The 20146-nt window shown below is 38.5% G+C and overlaps 2 protein-coding genes across 3 annotated transcripts; one reads left to right on the top strand and one right to left on the bottom strand.

The window, feature by feature from the left end:
- Positions 1-65: 65 nt before the first annotated feature.
- gtpbp1 (GTP binding protein 1) lies at positions 66-8601 on the bottom strand. 2 transcript variants are annotated; one of them, XM_040053094.1, is made up of 14 exons: positions 8078-8601; positions 6456-6567; positions 6138-6318; positions 4325-4508; positions 3910-4074; positions 3649-3772; positions 3360-3474; positions 3134-3278; positions 2858-3040; positions 2364-2499; positions 1982-2160; positions 1628-1789; positions 1297-1347; positions 66-1149 (listed from the first exon to the last, which is right to left on the bottom strand). In XM_040053094.1, exons 1-14 carry the CDS (start codon positions 8270-8272, stop codon positions 1033-1035), a joined length of 2049 nt encoding a protein of 682 aa, XP_039909028.1. In that variant the 5' UTR covers positions 8273-8601; the 3' UTR covers positions 66-1032. The 2 variants fall into 2 exon arrangements, with proteins under 2 accessions (XP_039909028.1, XP_039909037.1); XM_040053103.1 differs by lacking the exon at positions 1297-1347 and having other exon boundaries at positions 8078-8272.
- A 6851-nt stretch (positions 8602-15452) lies between these two features.
- Positions 15453-19659, top strand: LOC120747297 (beta-galactoside-binding lectin-like). The gene is made up of 4 exons (XM_040053071.1): positions 15453-15569; positions 18270-18349; positions 18839-19010; positions 19260-19659. The coding sequence occupies exons 1-4, from the start codon at positions 15561-15563 to the stop codon at positions 19404-19406; spliced, it is 408 nt and encodes a 135-aa protein (XP_039909005.1). The 5' UTR covers positions 15453-15560; the 3' UTR covers positions 19407-19659.
- The last annotated feature ends 487 nt before the right edge of the window (positions 19660-20146 follow it).

Here is a 20146-nt window from a genome sequence, read left to right as displayed (position 1 = left end):
CCATGCAAATAATATTACTGCAAATAATGTCAGAAATATTGAAAATATGGAAACACAATAGCCAGCACTGTTGAAAAGTTCAGTAAACTGTGTTTATTAATGGTTCTTTTCTTGTAGCAAGGGATTTAAAATGTCACAATATGTCTACAGCAACAAGCCATAACACATGGGATATGAGAATTACAAGTAGCACTGCAAGTACGGCAAGTATTACAATCAGTAGCAGCTGCTGAAGTGAGAAACTGTGCTGTATTGGTACTAACACTATTATAAGGTTTGTATATAGACCGACGATGGAAGAATGACGCATACTACTGAATCTAGGTGTGCAAGTGAACTTATCTCAAAAGATAAAGACCATCCAAGAGTAAATGTTCTGCATGTCAAATAAATAATTATAAAACAAAACAGCTTATATTTTCTGTATACCTAGAATCTTAAATCAACTCTGCTACATTTGTGATTTGCATACATTTTGTACATCATTCCAATCAGTAAAACTAAGAGGCAATTAATGCTGTATAAATAGTACAACTGTTTATCATTGCAAATACACAGGGAATTCATGGGTGTCACTAATAGCTGCTCGTAAATATAGGGTATTGGACCCTTGTCTTGGGTTTATCCTTCCTCCCTGCCCCTGAAACTGAGCCAGAGGACTGTTTTCAGACACGCATAAAATATGGATAAAATTAAATATATTCATCATCCTGAGTGAGGCTAACCTCAAAAACCACACTGCTTTCAATCACCCAAGCCATTCGAAATGGTAAAGGCAGCTGATATTAAATGCTTAGGAGGTGTATGCTTTTAGTGTGAGACATACCCCTCTGTGTTCCCTTTTAAAAATAATTAAATAAAAAGTATGGGACCTGGTGTAAAAAAAACAAAACAGAAACCCAATAAAACTAAAAAAGGCGAGGAGTAATAAGACTGAGGAGAGTGTCTTGCTCCAAACATCTGCTTCCTTCATGGTGTGTGGAATGAAGACACTTGGTGGAGTGACAGGAAGAAATGGGACCTGTGGGCTTTTCAGCAGCTCCCTATCCCCGATGAGGAAGGCGCTGCTGTGGGGTTGGTGCTGCTGTTCTGGCCTTTTCCTTTGTGCCTCTGGCCACCCCTTCTCCTTCCACCACCTCCAGACTTTGGCTGTAACGTAGATAGAACGAAACCGCTCAATAAGGCAGTCGCTGCACTGCATCACAATGCCAAAAACAACAACAAATGCAAAGACCAGAGTCCAGTCTCCACAATTCAGCCTCACTGTTGCTTTTGTTTTCTGTCAACACAGTTTACCTTGTTCTCTTTGTTGCCCTCCTTTAACTGAGGGTCATCATCTCCCTCTCCCTTTGAGAGCCAGCCACGAAAGCAAAGGAGATGGAGAGAGTGTACAGGAGTGATGTGGGTGAGTTAAAATTTAGGGTGAAATATTACAAAGCAGTGTATAGATTCACAGACAAGATGTTACATGAGAAAAAAAGAGGAGGAGGAAACAGAAGTTAGTAGAACAGCAACTTCGAGGTAAGTAATCAGAATCTGAAGAAACGCAGGAACTGCACTACTGCGCACACACAGAATTTGTACATACAGCATACAGCTTTAGTACTTTTAATGACTTGTGACTCACCGGCTGTGTCGAGTTAGAGGCTGCCGGCTGAGCTGCTGCTCCCACGTCGTCACCGGCCACCACGGTGCCGTCCTCTTTTCGCGGCGGCGCCTTTTTGGTAGACTGCATTTTGATTTGTGGCGGTTTTGAGTTTGATGGCATGTTATTGGTGGATTGCAGCAGCTGAAAATGATATGAGACAACACGTTAGTCCCAAAGAACTATCTGTGAGCACATAAACCTACAATGATTTCTACATTTTGGACATAATCTTAATATTATTTCCAACTACAGCTTTAGAACCTGGCTCATGATCCTCAGATCGCTGTAGCATTAACTCAACATAACCCTTCAGCTTCCAGAAGGCTTTGCTACCTTAGTGATGGTTCCTACAGCTTTGGTGCGCCCCTCCCTGAACACCAGCCTCTGGTCACAATGCAGGTACTCGGGGGTCTTGATGAAGCGGAAGTGGACTGAAGCCTTGTCGCCTGTTCGTAAGCAGTCTCTGTTCATGGACAGGATGGTGGCTGTCTGCCTTATGCTGCCACAGTGGACTGAGTGTTGGGGAATATATACGTAAAGGAGAATGAATTGATGCTTACTGTGGTTGTAAAATGACCATTTCAGTCCCATAACATTTATACATACAAATGTTCAATGTCATTTAGAAACTTTGCTATAAATCTTTGCTGAAATGTCCTGCCTTTGCCTTAAGGTGACTCTAGAAACACACACAGAGCGTGTCACTGCTACTCACCCATGGCCTGGTATCTCGGGGATATTGTGGTGGGATGATGCAGCACCAGGATCTCAGCCTCAAACTCCCAAGTTGCCTGTGGGTTTAGCCTCGGGGACACCATTACCATGCCTTTCCTTATGGACGAACGCTTGATCTTTGGAAGGAAGCATATGATGGTAAATGGCCTGCATTTGTATAGCGCTTTTCTAGTCCCTAAGGACCCCAAAGCGCTTCACACTACATTCAGTCATTCACCCATTCACACACACATTCACACACTGGCGATGGCAAGTTACATTGTAGCCACAGCTGCCCTGGGGCGCACTGACAGAGGCGACAGAGGCATGATAAAACATGTCATCATTTTCACTGCCCTTCTATTATCAAGATGAATAACACTTTTCAAGACCAGCAATAAGGCCTAATGAGTAAAAAAAACTGCTAACATTTAACTGACCTATGCAATGCCAAGCATCTGCACTAGACAGTGGATGATTTTATTATTTCTCTACCTTTTTAAGAGCAAACGAGGCAGTCTGGCCACCTCTGACCTCCTTCACAGGCATTCTCTTACGGTGTATTGATTTGACAGCAATAGAGATGAAGCTCCCTAGAGGATCGGGTCCCAGCAGCATGGTGTCATTCAGGCGTATGAGCCCACGTAAAGTAGTTCCCGATACTACAGTTCCCACACCCTAAGACATAAACAACACATGACCTGGTTTTTTTGCATTAAATTTACATGATAAAATACATTAGGGAGAGCAGTTTATCAGTGTTCATAGTACCGGTACAGAGTAGGTATCATCTATTTGAAACTCAGCAGGCTGATCGTCCCGGTAGGATGTCCTGGAGGAAAGCAGGTTGAGAAACATCTTAAGCAGGTCCATGTTCTCACCGGTCACATTGGAGATCTGAAAGATGGGGCACATCCTGGGGACACAACAAACACACGTAGCTTACAGTGAGACATTTTCTTTCTGCTGCTGAATCTCGCAACAACAGACCCAGTACCTCTCCGAACTGAAGTTTGAAGCGGTGACTATGACGTCGTCCTTGTTCTGTACCAGGACAGGAATTTTTCTACAGCCTGGGGACTTCAGTAACCTCTGCAGCAGCTTTAGGGTCTCTGATAGAAAGAAATGAAGACCACACAAGTTATTTAGTTGTTACTGTAATTTTTTTTAGCACGTGAAAATGCAGACAAACAGCATATAAGCTAATAGAAGCCAACTCAAGGTCTGATGTATTTTTTGCATAATAAGGAAATATTGCAAAGCAAATAAAACCCCAGAAGGCTTACCTTGCAAGATGTTGGCTGGGCACATGTCTATCTTGGTTACCACTACAAACACAGGCACGTTCAGAGCTAAAGCCAGGCCCAGATGCTCTTTGGTCATTCCTACGATACCTGCGTTACTGCCCACCTGGAAAGGAAGGGAAAAGTGAATTTTATTCCTACACTTGTATGAAAAAGAAAAAAAAAAGAAAAAGATTTTTGGGACATCATGGATATTGTACATAGACATGCACACCATCTTCCCTCCCCCTCCCCCTTTCTGACCATAAGCATGCAGAAGTCTGGAAGGTGTCCTGTCATCCCAAACACTGTGGTCTTGAGGTATTTCTCATGGCCGGCCAGGTCTATGAAGGTAATGACCTTAGAGGACTTCTCGCAGATTTTGGTCCAGTCCAGACTTCCTCCATGACTGTCTGGTTTATTCACCACCTGGGAGGCAAGTACAATAACAGAAATCCTATGTAAACATACAGTCTTTCATCTTACATCAACATTTTCTGTAGATCCTCCATATTACTATTAACGTTCACCTCACCAAACTCATTTCTTCTCACACTTATTTTAACAGTCAACATATTTCAGCACCTCATGACTCAATATATGAACCATCATTAAAAACACGAGTCATTTTCAGAGTTACACTTCTTTTAGAAGTAAAGCGCTGAGCATACACACTCACCTGTCCCTCTTGGTCAAACCCCAGGATATCATTGCCCACACTGCTGGTCCTGCCACTCTCCATCTCATGCTTGTGTCTGAATAGTTTCTGGCGGGCAAAGCCCCTGCCGTTGTCCAGCTCACCATGTGTTAATACTCCCAGCAGAGTACTTTTACCAGCATCCACATTGCCCACCACTGCAACCCTGAGAGACACAAGGATACCATATAGGTTGAAAAAAGAGCCCTGGATGCTTCAGGGAACAGAATAGAACTGAACAGAATAACTTTCATTGTCCAAACTGGTGGAAAACTGTCAGTTATCAATTCATACTAAAAACTGATAATTATCAGCACACATTCATACACACACATGCATAAACCATTGGTAAAGTTATAAAAATATATTGCAGCTTATTATTCATCATACTAATTGAATTTGGCACAAATCATCCTCTATATAGCTTTTTACAAGCCAGAGGCATTCTATAACATTGACCTGAGTGCAATTCAGATTCAGTCCAGTTTGTTCCTACTTACCACAGTCAGGCTACCACACCAGACTGAGTATTGAACATGAGGACGATTTCAATCAAGCTGACATTTACTCTTTCCAAAACGTATTCGCTAACTCCAAAGCCTCTTAGCTTCCTCATAAGAAACAGTCTCTGACTAACTTTCTTATTGATGTAATCAGCATTAGCTGCAAAATGTAATTCCTTATCACAATGTTTTCCCAGATACTTAAACCTATTAATGACTTCCACAGACTGAACAGAAAATGAAAGACCTGTTTTAGGGCCTGTGTAATTCAAGACAGGCTCTTTTGTGTTGTCAATGTTAATCAACAAATAGAGAGATTTATAGCATTCCTCCAACCTACGCAATGATGCAAAATCATCAGGGTTGGTATTCCTATGACCGGGACCAACAAGAGTTATATAATCAGCATATTACACCAGCTTCATATTCCTGTCCTGTAGCTGTACATCATCTATATAAAGAGAAAATAACAATTGGGATAAAACACACCTTTACAGGTTCCCCGTATTACAAATTATTTCATTAGATACAACATGAGTAATACAGACCTTCTGCGAACAATAAGTTTCAAAATATCTAATCCACTGTTACCCTCTTATTATTTGTTCTTGCAATAAAATGTGTCTTTGTATTAAAGGCTGACGTCAGATTGACAAATATAATCCTTCCCTGATCAGCTGTTTGCTGTAAGCGATGTGTAACTGTATTAAGTAGTATCAGTGCAGCGTCTTTTGTGCTCCTTTGTGACTTGCATGCTAACTGCATACAGGCCAACTGATCCATAATAGCTGAGGTGAGGTGTTTTTTAAGCACTCCCTCCATATAATTAGACAGCACACGGGTCAAAGCCACTGGACAAAAGTCAGTAAGGGATTTGGAACCCGGCCCTCCTGGGATTGGTTTAATTACAGAAATCTTCCATCATCATCACACTATCATGATCGTAGCTTATGTATGTCTGTATGTTTGTTCCCAAAATCCTCCTAGATGAAACCTAGGCTGTAAACCACCTAGAGTACCAATATTCATAACATCTACAAGGTGATTTATGACTATTATTATTATTATTATAAATATTTAGCTTAAAATAAACATTTCTTTAAATTTCCTTTAAAATTCTCAGCTGTAATTGTACCAAGTGTGCATCTGACTTTTTCCACACCTGAGGGGCCTCTGGGTTTTTTCAGTAGTTTATCTGATAAAAAATTGAAACAGTCTGGTCAGGACACATGTCACCTGTACTGAACACACTGTGCACTGTTGAAAGTAAGTGTGACTTCATTACTGCTCACCTGACCTCCAGGAAGTCCAGCTCACCCACACGCCTCCGTATCAGATAGTCACGTACCAAACCGGCAGCCTCATTGCGCTCCCGTAGAGGGATCAGGTCAGCATCCAGCTGCTCACACATGGAGTGAACTGTGGCTACTGAGGCCTCCATATCTTTCTCATCCAAACCCCAGTCACCACCATCTGCACAGGAGGAGAACAAGAACAGATGTGTTACAAACTGTTACAGAGTGAATAGGTGAAAAGGCGGAAGAGAGAGACTCGTAATTTACACTACAGTATCCTTGGAATTTGGACAAGGGCTTTTATATATCTCTCACCTGAGCCCATTCCAACCACATAAATAGTCTCTCCACATCCCTCTTCCATCCTGTCTCGTAGCTGCCGAAGTAACGAATCATACTGCTCTCCATTTGGGCTAACAAGTGCCAGCTATTGGGTTCCAGAGAGGGGAAGAGAGAAAACATAAAGAGTAACACTGGCCATGAAATTGTTAAATCAAATATTCTTCTTCTAATAACAGTTAATAACAGTCCTGGGAGAGACTGCATCAGGTAAGGTTGTTTAAAAAAAAAGAACAGGCATTGAACCAAACATTATTACTTATTTGGGACATTTTAGTTTCACTGGAGGACACTCTCATACCCTGTAAGCAAAAAGAAATCTGAAGGGAATGGCAGGGTCGAACGCATCACCCAACTTGCAAACACAGCTGCTTCTTTTCTCATGACATACTTCAAGGTTACATGAACACAGTGTTGTTATCCCTGCTGATATGGACCTAAAAACACCTTGAAGTGCAATGCTATTTGTATAAGAAGAACCTGCTTGTTTTATGTTTATTTGTTGTGAATGTTGGCCTGAGTGTGTAAGACCTTGGGAAGAGTAGCTAAGGATGAGCGTGATGCTCATGGGGACCCTGATTAAACAAACATTTTTTTATTATTATTTGCTCGTTTTTGTTTCTATCTTTAAAAGAAACCAGAACAAACACACACAAAATGAAATAAGTGAACTATTGAGGAAATGTAGTTTAGGTCCAGTAGTAGCAGAAACATACTTTACTTAGTGGCAGTACATTGCTTTCCCTTTAAGGGCGGGTTACAAGTGTAATAGTACTATCATACTTTATACTAAGAGATATGCATTTGGAGCTACAAGGGCTGTGTTAAAGGCCTGCTAGATGAATAGTACCCAGTGGACTGGGTTATTGAGAAGTTGCTACACAGAATAGCATATCAGTTGCTAACATGCTGAAACTATCAGGAGCCAAAAGTCAACAAGGGACTGCCTACCTGATGCAACTCTGTGCAATGTGTTTATGGGACCAAAAAACACCATTGTAACGTGCAATTTAATACCTGTGGGCAAAGACATGATTGCTTTCACTCTTACATTCAAACATTCCGGATTACGTCAGGCCAAAAACTCTTTTTTCATGCTACAAGTTTCGGTATTTAAGAGCAACTTTCAGTTGATCAGTATGGTTCAACAGCACATATAGCTACAGCCAACAATATATATCATAGGTAGACATTATAGGCAAAACATGTCGGGTATTTTAGCTGGTACCCTGGAAAGCCGACCATATTATCTCATTGTTCTTTATTATCCCGTATGTTTTTGTTTTGGGTTCACAAAACGTTAATAACAGATGAGCCATATTCACTTGTTTTGAGAAGTGCTTCTATGTGCAGCTAACGTTAGCGCCGGGCTCCGCTGCTATTTTAGCTGGAACTGTTAACACTTGCTAGCTGTTTAGTGTCAACAAAAGCAGCTCGGTGTCCAGAAAAATCACTCGTGTGTTATATTTGGTGCTTAAAATTACTCCGTAGCTATAAAACGTTAATTACATAGCTGTAGAGGAGAGGCGCATTATTTTTCTCATTCATTCATTCACTGACAGCAGCAGCTAGCATTAGCTTGGCGAGCTTAGCTTTACCTTGCTAGTAAAGTCAATCCCCCGATCCTCGGGCTCGCCATTGAGCACGTCTCCATCCTCGAAACACTCATCCCCGGCGTCGTCGCTGCATCCTCCACGGTCTGGAGCAAATATACTCGCCGGGACTAAAGCATCGGCCAGCGGTACGGAGCCTGGGCTAATGCCTGGCTCATGCGCCGCCGCTATTGATGCCATTTTTATGCCAACTTTGCAGTAATAAATTGCAGGTTTTCTAAACTGTTGTGATGACGGCTGGCAGGCAAACACACACACATATACACACTAACCGGTGCACGTTGAGCTGTCAACTCCAGTATTAGTTAGATATTTGCTACGCTACAGTTAATGACGTTAGCAAGGGTCTCACCGCGCTTTAACTAACATTAAAATAACGCTTACTTATGTACCGTCTGTCCGCGTTTGAAAATGAAACCTACCAGCACCTGAATATTAACAAGGAGGGCGTGGATAACCGTGTGTTTTGACATCATATTCACCAGTAGAGTTGAAGTCACTGGGAAAATGTTAACAGTGGACCAATACCAGTGAGGGGGTCGTTCATATGATTACAAGCTGGATCAGCCCCTCACACTCAGAGGGCAACAGGGCTCTAATAGCACGTATTCCTGAATTACTGTACATGTGCAATAATAACAGTGTGCAATACACATACACTTCTTCTTCTTTTTTATACTAAGTTAATATACTGTGTTGTGTTGTTTGTTGCGTTGTGATGTGTCATATCGTGTCGTGTTGTGTTATATGTAGTGACGACGTAGGACAGTTTTCCAATTTCATTGTACTACTGTACTATGTATGACTGTGCAATGACAATAAAGAGTTATCTTATCTTATCTTATCTTATCTTATCTTATCTTATCTTACATACATACATTTAAGATTAATGTATGCAATAATTACTGTGTCGGTTTGGTCTGCTTTGGTCTGACACCAAAATGTATTCAAAAGTTAATATTGTCTGACCTATGTCATTATGACAAGGAAATGATATGTTGTACTTTTCAATTATTATTGTGACCAATGCTCAGTCTAACATTGATCTGCAGTCTGAAAGGTCACTTCTGTTGTACAACCTGTTGTACCTGTTGTACAAAATGTTGTGCTTGACTGGTAAATGTTGTGATTAAATAGCCAGTTTAGTGTAATTTACCTGATTACTGTTTTGCATTTCTTAATGGCAACAATGTGATGTAATGTGTACAATTTTTCATTTTATATTTTCCTTTTGTTGTTGTTGTTGTTGTTGTTGTTCTCCAGTGACAGAAACACTATACTCATAGAGCATAGTGAAGTGCTTTTTTTTTAAAAAAACAAAAAAACAAACAAACTCTTTTTTATGCTTCACACCACATTTTTTTTCTCAGGGATAATATGGGAGGCTGAATTGTGAAAAAATAGCCTATTTGTTTTTTTTTGTTTTTGTTTTTTGACTGTTTTGAGCCCAAATTGTTTAAAGTAAATTTCAATTTTGAAAATCTCTAATAAGCACTAAATATTGCTATTTATTTTTGCTTTCTGTTTTTGAAGCTAGATAATCCTTCCTGGTGTATTACCCTCACACAAACTCTGATGCTCCTGCATTTACCCAAGAATAGTGGCGTATCTATGTAGTTTGATTGACTTTTGTGTAGCTGAGTGGTGTGTGACGTTTTGCATTATATTTTGTTATAATTTTGCATCACTGTCAGATTGATATTTTTGTTTGTTTGTTTGTTTTTTACTTTTATGTTACTTTAGTTAAAGCTATACATCCTCAACACTCAGAGGGAATATCCTCAGAAGATTTCCCACCTACATTAGCGCTCTATTGGTTCTCCTTGTCACCTTGTAATAACAGCTGCCTCCAGTAGTAAATAGTCGTTACAGAATGTGGACTGTTGTAGTATTGCACTCTGACCACTGGAGGACAGTGAACACTCAGATCACCTTTGTGTCAGACCACAAACAATATAACCATTCGCGAATTCTTCTCACCTTCAAGCATTTTCACTAATAACTCTTAAGTAAAATAATGAATTTTGATAATTGTCTGCTAACTACCAATCAACAGATAGAATTTTTTAAAATAGTTTGCATTTAATCTTAAGAAATACACACAAATATAATTGTTTTGTGCTGGTGTGAAGCCTGGAATAAATGTTGTAGTGGTTTGCATTTCATTATCTCATATAATTAAAGTATGTAGCTGAATTACTGGCTTTCATGTGATGATAATAAATAGTTATAATAAATATTCAGTAAAACCTGTACCAGGTGTGTGTGTGTGCGTGTATGTGTGCGTGTGTGTGTGTGTGTGTGTGTGTGTGTGTGTGTGTGTGTGTAGGCGAATATGTGTGTGTCATAAGATCTGCTGACTGCCTTAAGACCACAAGCATGAGCAAACATGTCACATCTCTTTGTCCCACTGAACGTCTGATAAAGGAACTGGTTTTCACAATACTAGCAACAAATATGACATAGCTTTTCCAGATTGATCCTGTAGAGAGATGAACTTTAAAAATAATAATAATAATAATAATTCCACCTGCTTTCTGAACAAACTACACACTGTTTGTTGGCAATACTCAAAGTACAGCTGAACTAAGATCCTCAGACGTTCACTTGTAAGGTGGTACATAACTTTGAACAAGCTGATCTGAAAGTGAAGATAATCTTTCCAAATACAAAATTTGCCAGTTTTGATCACTTTCCTGAGAAACATAATTAAACACTAGTAATAAACTCCACCACACTTTCTTAAAAGAGTCTTTGTTAGTCCCAATTAGAACAAAGCTTTTTCTAAAATCTTGTTAAATGGAAACAGGCCTATAGTTACTGAGGGGATCAGGGTCCATGTTGTGTTTCTATAGGACTGTATGACTGCATGCTGACTGTGTGCTTTAAAACAAAATGAAGTGACTCAGTTTACTGCAAAGGTACTAATTATAGCCATGTTTAAATACTTTTACCATATCTGACAAGTTTCACTCTGGTTTTAAAAGCATACATAGAAAAAAACTACTCTGTTTAAGGCATATAATAATAATCAGCTTTTGTCTGTCAGTCTACTATTTAGTCATGCTTGATCTCAGCATAGAATCTAACAAGTTCTTTAAAAATATCTGGAACACAAACTTTGTCACGTTTTACACTGGTTTCCCTCCTCAAATATAGGAACGTCATGATCGAAAGATGAAGCTAGTCGGCTTCCAGAACCTGTTGCATCCCACAAGGATCCACTTTTGTTCCTCTTCTGTTTTTAATCATACGTGTTTTTAATCATACGTGCTACATACATCATGCATTGCCTTTATATTTCTGAAATAGATTAACACATGTTACCATTTTTCTATCTCTGTTATTTGAATGATACACAGTTTTATCTACCTGCCACACTTGACAGTGACTGTTCCTATGATGACCCTTTTTGACTGTTTCAATGAGCTGAACTTCCTTCAACTAAACAATACCAAAACTGAAGTTATTTTATGTGGCACACCCAGCTCTATAAATATTCTAACTAAGGCATTCTATCCACATAAATTCAGACTCTATTTAATGTTTCAGTGGATAGTTTCATGTCTTTTAATAATAAATCAAACGAGAATATTGCTACATTAAAGCTGTTTTTTTCTCCATATATAGGATGTTGAAACAGTTATCTGTCTGTGTCACCTTTCACCTGGATTACCATAACTTGCTGTAAATAAGACTGTCCAGTTTTTCACAATACTAGCAACAAATATGACATAGCTTTTCCAGATTGATCCTGTAGAGAGATGAACTTTGAAAACAACAACAATAATAATAATAATAATAATAATAATAATAATTACACCTGCTTTCTGAACAAACCACACACTGTTTGTTGGTACAGCTGAACTAAGATCCTCAGACGTTCACTTGTAAGGTGGTACATAACTTTGAACAAGCTGATCTGAAAGTGAAGATAATCTTTCCAAATACAAAATTTGCCAGTTTTGATCACTTTTCTGAGAAACATAATTAAACACTAGTAATAAACTCCACCACACCTTCTTAAAGGAGTCTTTGTTAGTCCCAATTAGAACAAAGCTTTTTCTAAAATCTTGTTAAATGGAAACAGGCCTATAGTTACTGAGGGGATCAGGGTCCATGTTGTGTTTCTATAGCACTGTATGACTGCATGCTGACTGTGTGCTTTAAAACAAAATGAAGTGACTCAGTTTACTGCGAAGTTACTAATTATAGCCATGTTTAAATACTTTTACCATATCTGACAAGTTTCACTCTGGTTTGAAAAGCATACATAGAAAAAAACTACTCTGTTTAAGGCATATAATAATAATCAGCTTTTGTCTGTCAGTCTACTATTTAGTCATGTTTGATCTCAGCATAGAATCTAACAAGTTCTTTAAAAATATCTGGAACACAAACTTTGTCACGTATTACACTGGTTTCCCTCCTCAAATATAGGAACGTCATGATCGAAAGATGAAGCTAGTCGGCTTCCAGTACCTGTTGCATCCCACAAGGATCCACTTTTGTTCCTCTTCTGTTTTTAATCATACGTGTTTTTAATCATACGTGCTACATACATCATGCATTGCCTTTATATTTCTGAAATGTTGAAACAGTTATCTGTCTGTGTCACCTTTCACCTGGATTACCATAACTTGCTGTAAATAAGACTGTTCAGTTTCACCCTTCCTTGATTACAGATGGTTCAAAACTGATTTTTTTAATGGTGCACAGAAAAGAGAGCACATTATCCTGTTTTCGCTCAGTTGCACTGGTTATGTGTGAAATCATTTTCTAAGTTCAGTATTAGTTGTTTTCAAATACTCCATTGATTGGTTCCATAATATACTGCAGATCTTTTAACTCCATATTCTACCTTGAGGTCACTGAGTTCATCCTTCCAGTTTCTGTCAGTGTCAGTGACCCTTTCTTGCCAGAGAACAAAACCAGGACTTTGGTGTTTTTGCCCTCGGGCTCTGGAGCCTGCCATCCACAGAAACCATGGACATTGCTAAAGCCAATACAGAAGTGTCTTAAATCTGTATTCCCACTGACATCCAATACATGGCAATGGCTGTTATTCCAGGAAGACATGTGGTATAGAAGTGTTTGGGAAAATGTCTTTCTGTCTTGTCAACATGCATTTCCCTTTCATTCCCCTTTCTAACAGAGATGTGAAAGTTCTCTGTTAGAAAGGGAAATAAATACATGCAACATTTTTGTAATTTCTGTCATACCTTCTCTCTTTCACAATATTACAGCTGAGCAATGGCAGAATTGCATTCTGGCCTCTTTGGATTGCTAAACTAGGCAGAATACAATAGAGACCTTGTATCATTTGAGCTTTTTTGGATACAGGGATACATTTGTTTGAAAAGGTTTGCAATATCTAAAATCGCATTAAAAGATGAAATCAAATAAACTAATAAGGTAGAAATCTTGGAAACCATTTTTAATCTTACAAGTATAAGCCAATGACAATAGAAAAGATGATCAAAAAACACATCAAAACTGGTTTTGGAATAGAAGCTAACATGAAGCTTCTGGAATGGCCTCCCCAAAGGTCCAATCGCAACCCTGTTGAAAATTTGTAGAATACTCTTAAAAGTTGAGTCCATTTAAACCAGTTAGTTTAAATGAACACTGCCAATTTTCTCAACAAGAGAGCTCAAATATCCATTCAGAATTACGCTAAAAGCTTGTTGATGACCAAAAGCATGTGGTCAAGGTGCAACTTGTGACCTTTGCGCAACCATTCAATCAATCAACAGTTAAAGAAACCATTAAAAGCCCCTAATTATCATGACATTATTCCCCAAGAGGAGTGTATGTAAGCTTTTGACCACAATTGTAAATAATTCCCCTACTGCACAGCATTTGCTTGTGCAGTAGGGTTAGAACATGACCATCCAGAAAGATGTGTGAGAACCTATCATGCATCATTTGAAGATAGCAGCCTGTTTTGACATATGGTCACAGGAGCACATTGTTCAAGAAGTAGATAAGATTATTTCCTATAGAAATTTTAGCATTCAGTCAGGTTTTTACTTACTGCACATTGCATTAGTTGTTTAGGAATTAACTGATCAAGCTTGCATTTTTGTTATTATAATACTAGTTTTTATTACTTGGATAAAAACCCCTTGCAGTCTGAAGGCCAGAGCCGATGGAAACCCTTTGATGCAGCTGCTGTCTTTAGTTTCTTGTTTGTGCATCTTTCTGCCTTCAGTGTTTATTTAATAACTGAAAAGTATGCGCTAAAGGGCTGAGATCAGATGACTGAGTTGGCAGTTGAAGAATATCTCCTTTCTTTGTCTTTATAGACTGTTGGGCTGCTTTTGCGATATGCTTTGAATGATTACCCATTTGCACTGTGTGGACTATGTAAATTAGTTTAAAGCGTTCTTTTTGTACTTTTTACTTAAAGATCTTGTGATTGTTCTATTGCTCTCAGGACATTATTTTGAGGTGGTGGTGCCAAAAAGTGTTTAATCAATAACATGACCCAGAAAGAAGTCATAAAGCACAGGGAGGAATTTTTATTTTGTACCATTACAATGTGTGAAGTGTAGGGGAACTGGTCACAAGGTTTAACTTTTCAGCCTGGAATCTGAACCTAGATTATAAAAATAGAACGCCTTCTGAAACCCCACTCTTGGTTTTTATTGTTAAATGATGAGATATTAGCCAAATTTAGTTTGGAGCAGCCCTGCAAATATGACTAGAATTAGTAGTTACAGAGGGAAAAACAGCAGATAACTGTAAAAGAAATTACTTCTTGATAAATGGTTCCTGTGACATTGCTCTGAATTACATTAGTTTGTAATACATTGTAGTGGATATGTGTGGAACTGACCCACCCTGCTGCACTCACAGCAGCTGTCTTCTGTCAGCAGCTGACAGTATACTCTGGCTCTTAGTGTGAGTCATGTATTCAAATCATTTTGAGGATCTGACTCACTTCCAACATTTCACTTAATTTCAACTCTACCTAGAATTTGCCACAGATTTATTCCAAATGCCGGCATTTGATCTTACTGTATGCCCTGAGCTATATACAGTAAGTGGACATTAAGACCGCTGGCTCTGCTAAATATTTAGTTGTCTCCCTGGTAACAAATACACTTCTATTTTTAACTCCAAGTCTGCAGTTCCCCTCACAGTCAGGCTCAGCTCCACCAGGTTAAAATGTAACAGTTTGATGTGAACAAATGATCTTTCACTAATTAGCCTCACTTCACCAACATCTGCAAGTATTTGTTAACTGCTACATTAGTTATTTGCAGTTTCTAATCTCACTGTGAGTCAGCTCTTGGGTGTTTAGCAATGGCACAATTATATTGGCTCTTTGAAATGTCATTCAGATTGAAGGCTCCTCCCACACTCTATATAATGCAGTCTTCCTGGTGGGGTGCAGAGAGACTAAGTCCCTGCAGAACTCTCATTTCTTCTCAGCTGTACTTAACCTACTACATATGCCAAGATGAATAATGTAAGTAAAATTTTGACAACAATAGTCAACTTCTATTACTTTGATTTTCATATGACTCTTTGGTTTACTGATATCGACAGTCTTAGGCTTTAAGCCTATTTTAAGCATTGAACTGACAGCTGGTCCTAGCTTTATATTTACCAGGCTGATGTAATTGCATCAGCTAAACTGAACTAACTAAAACAGATGTTTGCATTTAGTTTTTATTGAGCTGTTAGGAGTTCTAACGTTTTGAATTTTTTGATGACCTTTTATGGTCAAAATATTCACCACAGAGCATGTGCTTACATTATTTACTACTTAATTGTTATTTTCTTTTTCTCATCTATAGTAATAGATCAATGTCATGCCTATGCATGAAAGTTATCCTTAGTACTTTAAACACATGATAACACTTGAGTCTTTCATTTCAGTCACGCCTTCTCTTTTCCCAGTGTCAGAGCTGAACAAAGGCTGCATTGCATTCTAGCATCTTTGAATTGATAAAATAGTCAGAATACAATCAAGACCTTGTATCTCTTTTTCTTTTTTGGGGCTAAAGGGGTGTTGTGGTTTAAATCACATTAAGGGATGAAATGAAATAAAGTAATAACATAGAAACAGGAACAGAACCAACAATCCTGCAAATCTAAGCCAAACAGGGGTCAACAACAGTTCACCCTTAAGCAGAAGTGTAATTATCTCTCAAATAATGTCCCTGGCACTGTTAAGATTCACTTTTTGTTGATTTCACACAGAAATGACAATTATTCATTCAGTTCAGTGAAGTTTATTTTTATAATTACTTTATTACTAGTAACATGTTTCTGTTTTAATAACTTGCCAGCTCGATTTCATCATCACACCAGTGACAGATTCAGTGAAGTATCATGTCTTACACATTACTTTATTCAGATTCCTTCATTAGGCAGAATGTCTGGGAGACATGCAGCGTCACTGCCAGCTCGGACACAAGCCCAGTCCAGCACAGCCAAACACACTTTCTAACAGAGGAAGAATGTTCACATTACTATGCCTCCCTTACTTACACTGGTTGATCTTTAAATAAATTATATTTTTTGCAGTGAGCTGTGGCGTGCCACGATTTCAGCCTGTTTATAGAACAGTGCAGATCATTACATGTTTGTGTGTCTACAAAGGGGATATAAATGAAAGTACTGTTATCTGTGTACCAATAGAAACTCTGATATGGTGGTGACATATAATTTAAGATGAACAGAATTTTGTTTAATTGGGATCTAATAATGCAGATAACAGTGAACATGTAACTGGGGTTACAGAATATGCAGAGGTCCTTGGAAAACTTTCTCTTCTGTAGGATTTGAGAATCACAGTCATGAAGAGGTTGAGGTGAACAATGTTGCTCTAAGGCAGGGATGTCCAACTCCAGGCCTCAAGGGCCGGTGTCTTGCAGGTTTTAGATATCACCCTGGGTCAATACACTGGAATAAAAATGATTAGTTCATTACCAGGCCTCTGGAGAACTCTGTCGAGGATGTAATTTAGCAATTTAAATCAACTGTGCTGGATCAAGGACACATCTAAAACCTGCAGGACACCACTGCTCTAAGGTATTGCGACCTGTCAGTTTGTTAACCTAGCAATGTAAATTATTTTATCAACAACTAAGTCTTCAAAGTCATGTTCAGTGGGAAAGTTTGGTCTCTTCACAAGCGAATCTAAAATTGAATTGTTTGCATGATCTAATATGATCAAGTATTCATGGTTATTTTTAGCAAATGTGTTTGGTTTCTTGTTGACTGTATCTAGGATGTTTCTCTAACAACTGCAGCATTTAACACCCACACAAGTAGGTTTCTGATCTTGTGCCTTGAAATGAAGGCGGGCAGTGAAGAAATACAAATGAATAAAAAAAAAATCTATAAAAGTTGCGTTAGGAATTTAGGTGGAAATGAATAGACATAAGAGTCTAACAGACTTATATGATAACCTACATCTTTAGAATACACTTTTAAGGACTTGTACACCTGGACTTTTTGCCTTCAGTGGAAGAGTTTGCCTGTGTTAGCTGTCTCTTTAAAGTAGCTGAACCTTCAGAAACAAAGCTATGGAACATGTCATTTAGTGTTTCTTCCTAAATTTGACTTATTTACTTCTATTTGAAATTGACTATGAGAATTTAATTGAGTCAGTAATTTAAGGTAAACGTGGTTTTAAGCCGTGAAACGTGCTTGATTGTTGTTCTTCTTCCCCTTATATTTTACTTACTATACTTATTTCTCTTTCAAATTCCCCATCAGAATGACCATTTCCTAATTGTTACACAAACCACTATTTCCCTGCCACATGTACAGCAGGAACTGAATTTCTGCTAAGCTTAGTGTTTTTCCACTCCCGGTATCTAGTATTGCACTGAGGAAAATTTGACTCAGTTTAACAGTTGTCCCTCATCATTTTTCAACATTCAGTCTCTGCCAAAATCGGCGTACAGAAAAATGTCCCTGGCAACCTCAGGACACAAGAGCTGGAATATTTGACCAGCCAGTCAATGGGGATATAACTGAAAACACATGTTCTGCAGTTTCCAGGGATAAAGTGAGGATCGGAGAATTGGCCGAGACTATACCAGTGCTGTTTTTTGCCTGAAGCTGTAATAATAATTGGATCTAATAAAAGTCAGTAGTATTAGTAGACAATAATACACTGTATCACCAAACTTGCCTTTTTTTTTATGCACAGGGTATGTTTGTAAAGAACATGTCCTTCAAGGTTGGACAAACCATGACTGTTGTTGGAGTCGCCAAACCTGAGGCTGGAGAGTAAGTATTGATAAAGGACGAGCTGTGTCATGAGTTTGTAAATGAATGAATCACAGTAAAGTTAGAAAAATCTTCAATCGATATTCAGCAAAATTAATTCTTGACAGGGTGTCGTTATCACTGTATTTATCATTTAGTACAAACACTGGTAGCTAGTGTTTTAGGCTAAAAAAATGAGTAAATTAGATTTTGTCTGTGTTAGCTATCTCTTTAAAGTAGCTGAACCATCAGAAATAAAGCTATAGAACATGTCATGTATCTTTCTGAACTTGACTCAGTTACTTCTATTTGAAATTGACTATGAGAATTTAATTGAGTCAGTAATTTAAGGTAAATGTGGTTTTAAGCCGTGAAACGTGCTTGATTGTTGTTCTTCTTTCCCTTGTATTTTACTTACTATGCTTATTTCTCTTTCAAATTCCCCATTAGAATGAGGCTGAGCTACTTATTTAAAGTAAATGAGGTTTGTCACATGTCTGTACATTGCAGTTTTGCAGTGAATATTGGCCCCGGCGAGGACAGAATTGCACTTCATCTCAACCCTCGTTTCAATGCCCATGGAGACTCAAATATAATTGTCTGCAACTCTTTTGAGGGAGGCAATTGGCATCAGGAGCAACGCGAGCAAAGCTTTCCTTTCAGCCCGGGAAAGGAATTCAAGGTGTGAGAGTGTGTGTTTACATTTTAGCCTTGCATGGGTCATATGTAATCTATTAGCTTCCTCTTTAGTCTGTATAGTGCCTCTCTCTGAGAGTGACCTCTGGTGGAAAATAAGTGCCACTGCATCTTTGATAACTTTATTATTTGATACCACACATTCATCTGCGAGACCTTGATCGTTATACATCACATCTATTACAATATTTGATTCCTTTGTCTGTCTGTCTCTCTCACTGATAATACCTTTTAGATCGCCATTAAATTCACACCTTCAGAGTTTGTGGTGACTTTACCAGATGGCTCAACATTCCGTTTCCCCAACCGCGTCGGTGCAGAGAAATACTCGGCCCTAAACTTTGATGGGGATGCTCGCATTCGAAGCATTGACATCAAGTAAAGCGCCATCGTTTCTCATATCTGGATGTGAAAAATGTTCTTTTTTTTGTTTGTCTAGCAGCAGGTAATATAAAGTCCTAGGTCTTCAGCTTCCTGAAAACTTGTTAACCTTTAATCTAATTATAGATTTTCATAGCTTACAGGATATGAGTTTGTTGAGAAACAGGTCCAAACAGCTATGGTCATAAAAAAGGAGCCTTAAAAATTAGAATCGTTAGCTCTGAACCTGAACACCCTTTTCTGGAACTCTACCAGAAAAGCAGTTAAAGCAAGTTATTGTTCTGTTTGCAGTTTGCAGGATTCATATACAGTACAGTGTGGTCAGGTTTCTTTAATGTGTCTCAAAATGCTCCAAAAGACATTCCACTTTTTAATTCTTACCTGCAACAACATCAATTAAAGGATTTTCTTTTATGAAAAAAAAAAAGACTCTGGTGACTCCTTCTATTTGTTCTGCAACACCTTTCATCCTTTCCCTGTGAAATTACTTTATAGGTGATACACAGCCAGTGCTGGGCTCTGTAATTTAACCCTTACATATAGGCAGTATTTCATGTGTCACAGGTGGGTCTGGGTCTAGTTTCATTTTACAACACCTATTTTTGAAGAAAAACATTGACACCACACCATGCGTGGTTTTACATAAGGCACGAACACATAACGTCCACAGATTTATATATTTTTATGTGAAAGTGAAAATAAGGAGAACATTGTGCAAATGTTAGGATTTATATAACCATG

The sequence above is a fragment of the Simochromis diagramma genome, unplaced genomic scaffold (assembly GCF_900408965.1).
Source record: "Simochromis diagramma unplaced genomic scaffold, fSimDia1.1 OVJJ01000321.1, whole genome shotgun sequence".
Taxonomy (NCBI): Eukaryota; Metazoa; Chordata; class Actinopteri; order Cichliformes; family Cichlidae; genus Simochromis; species Simochromis diagramma.
Note: the sequence above shows the minus strand (reverse complement) of the source record. Positions and strands in the feature narration are given on the sequence as shown.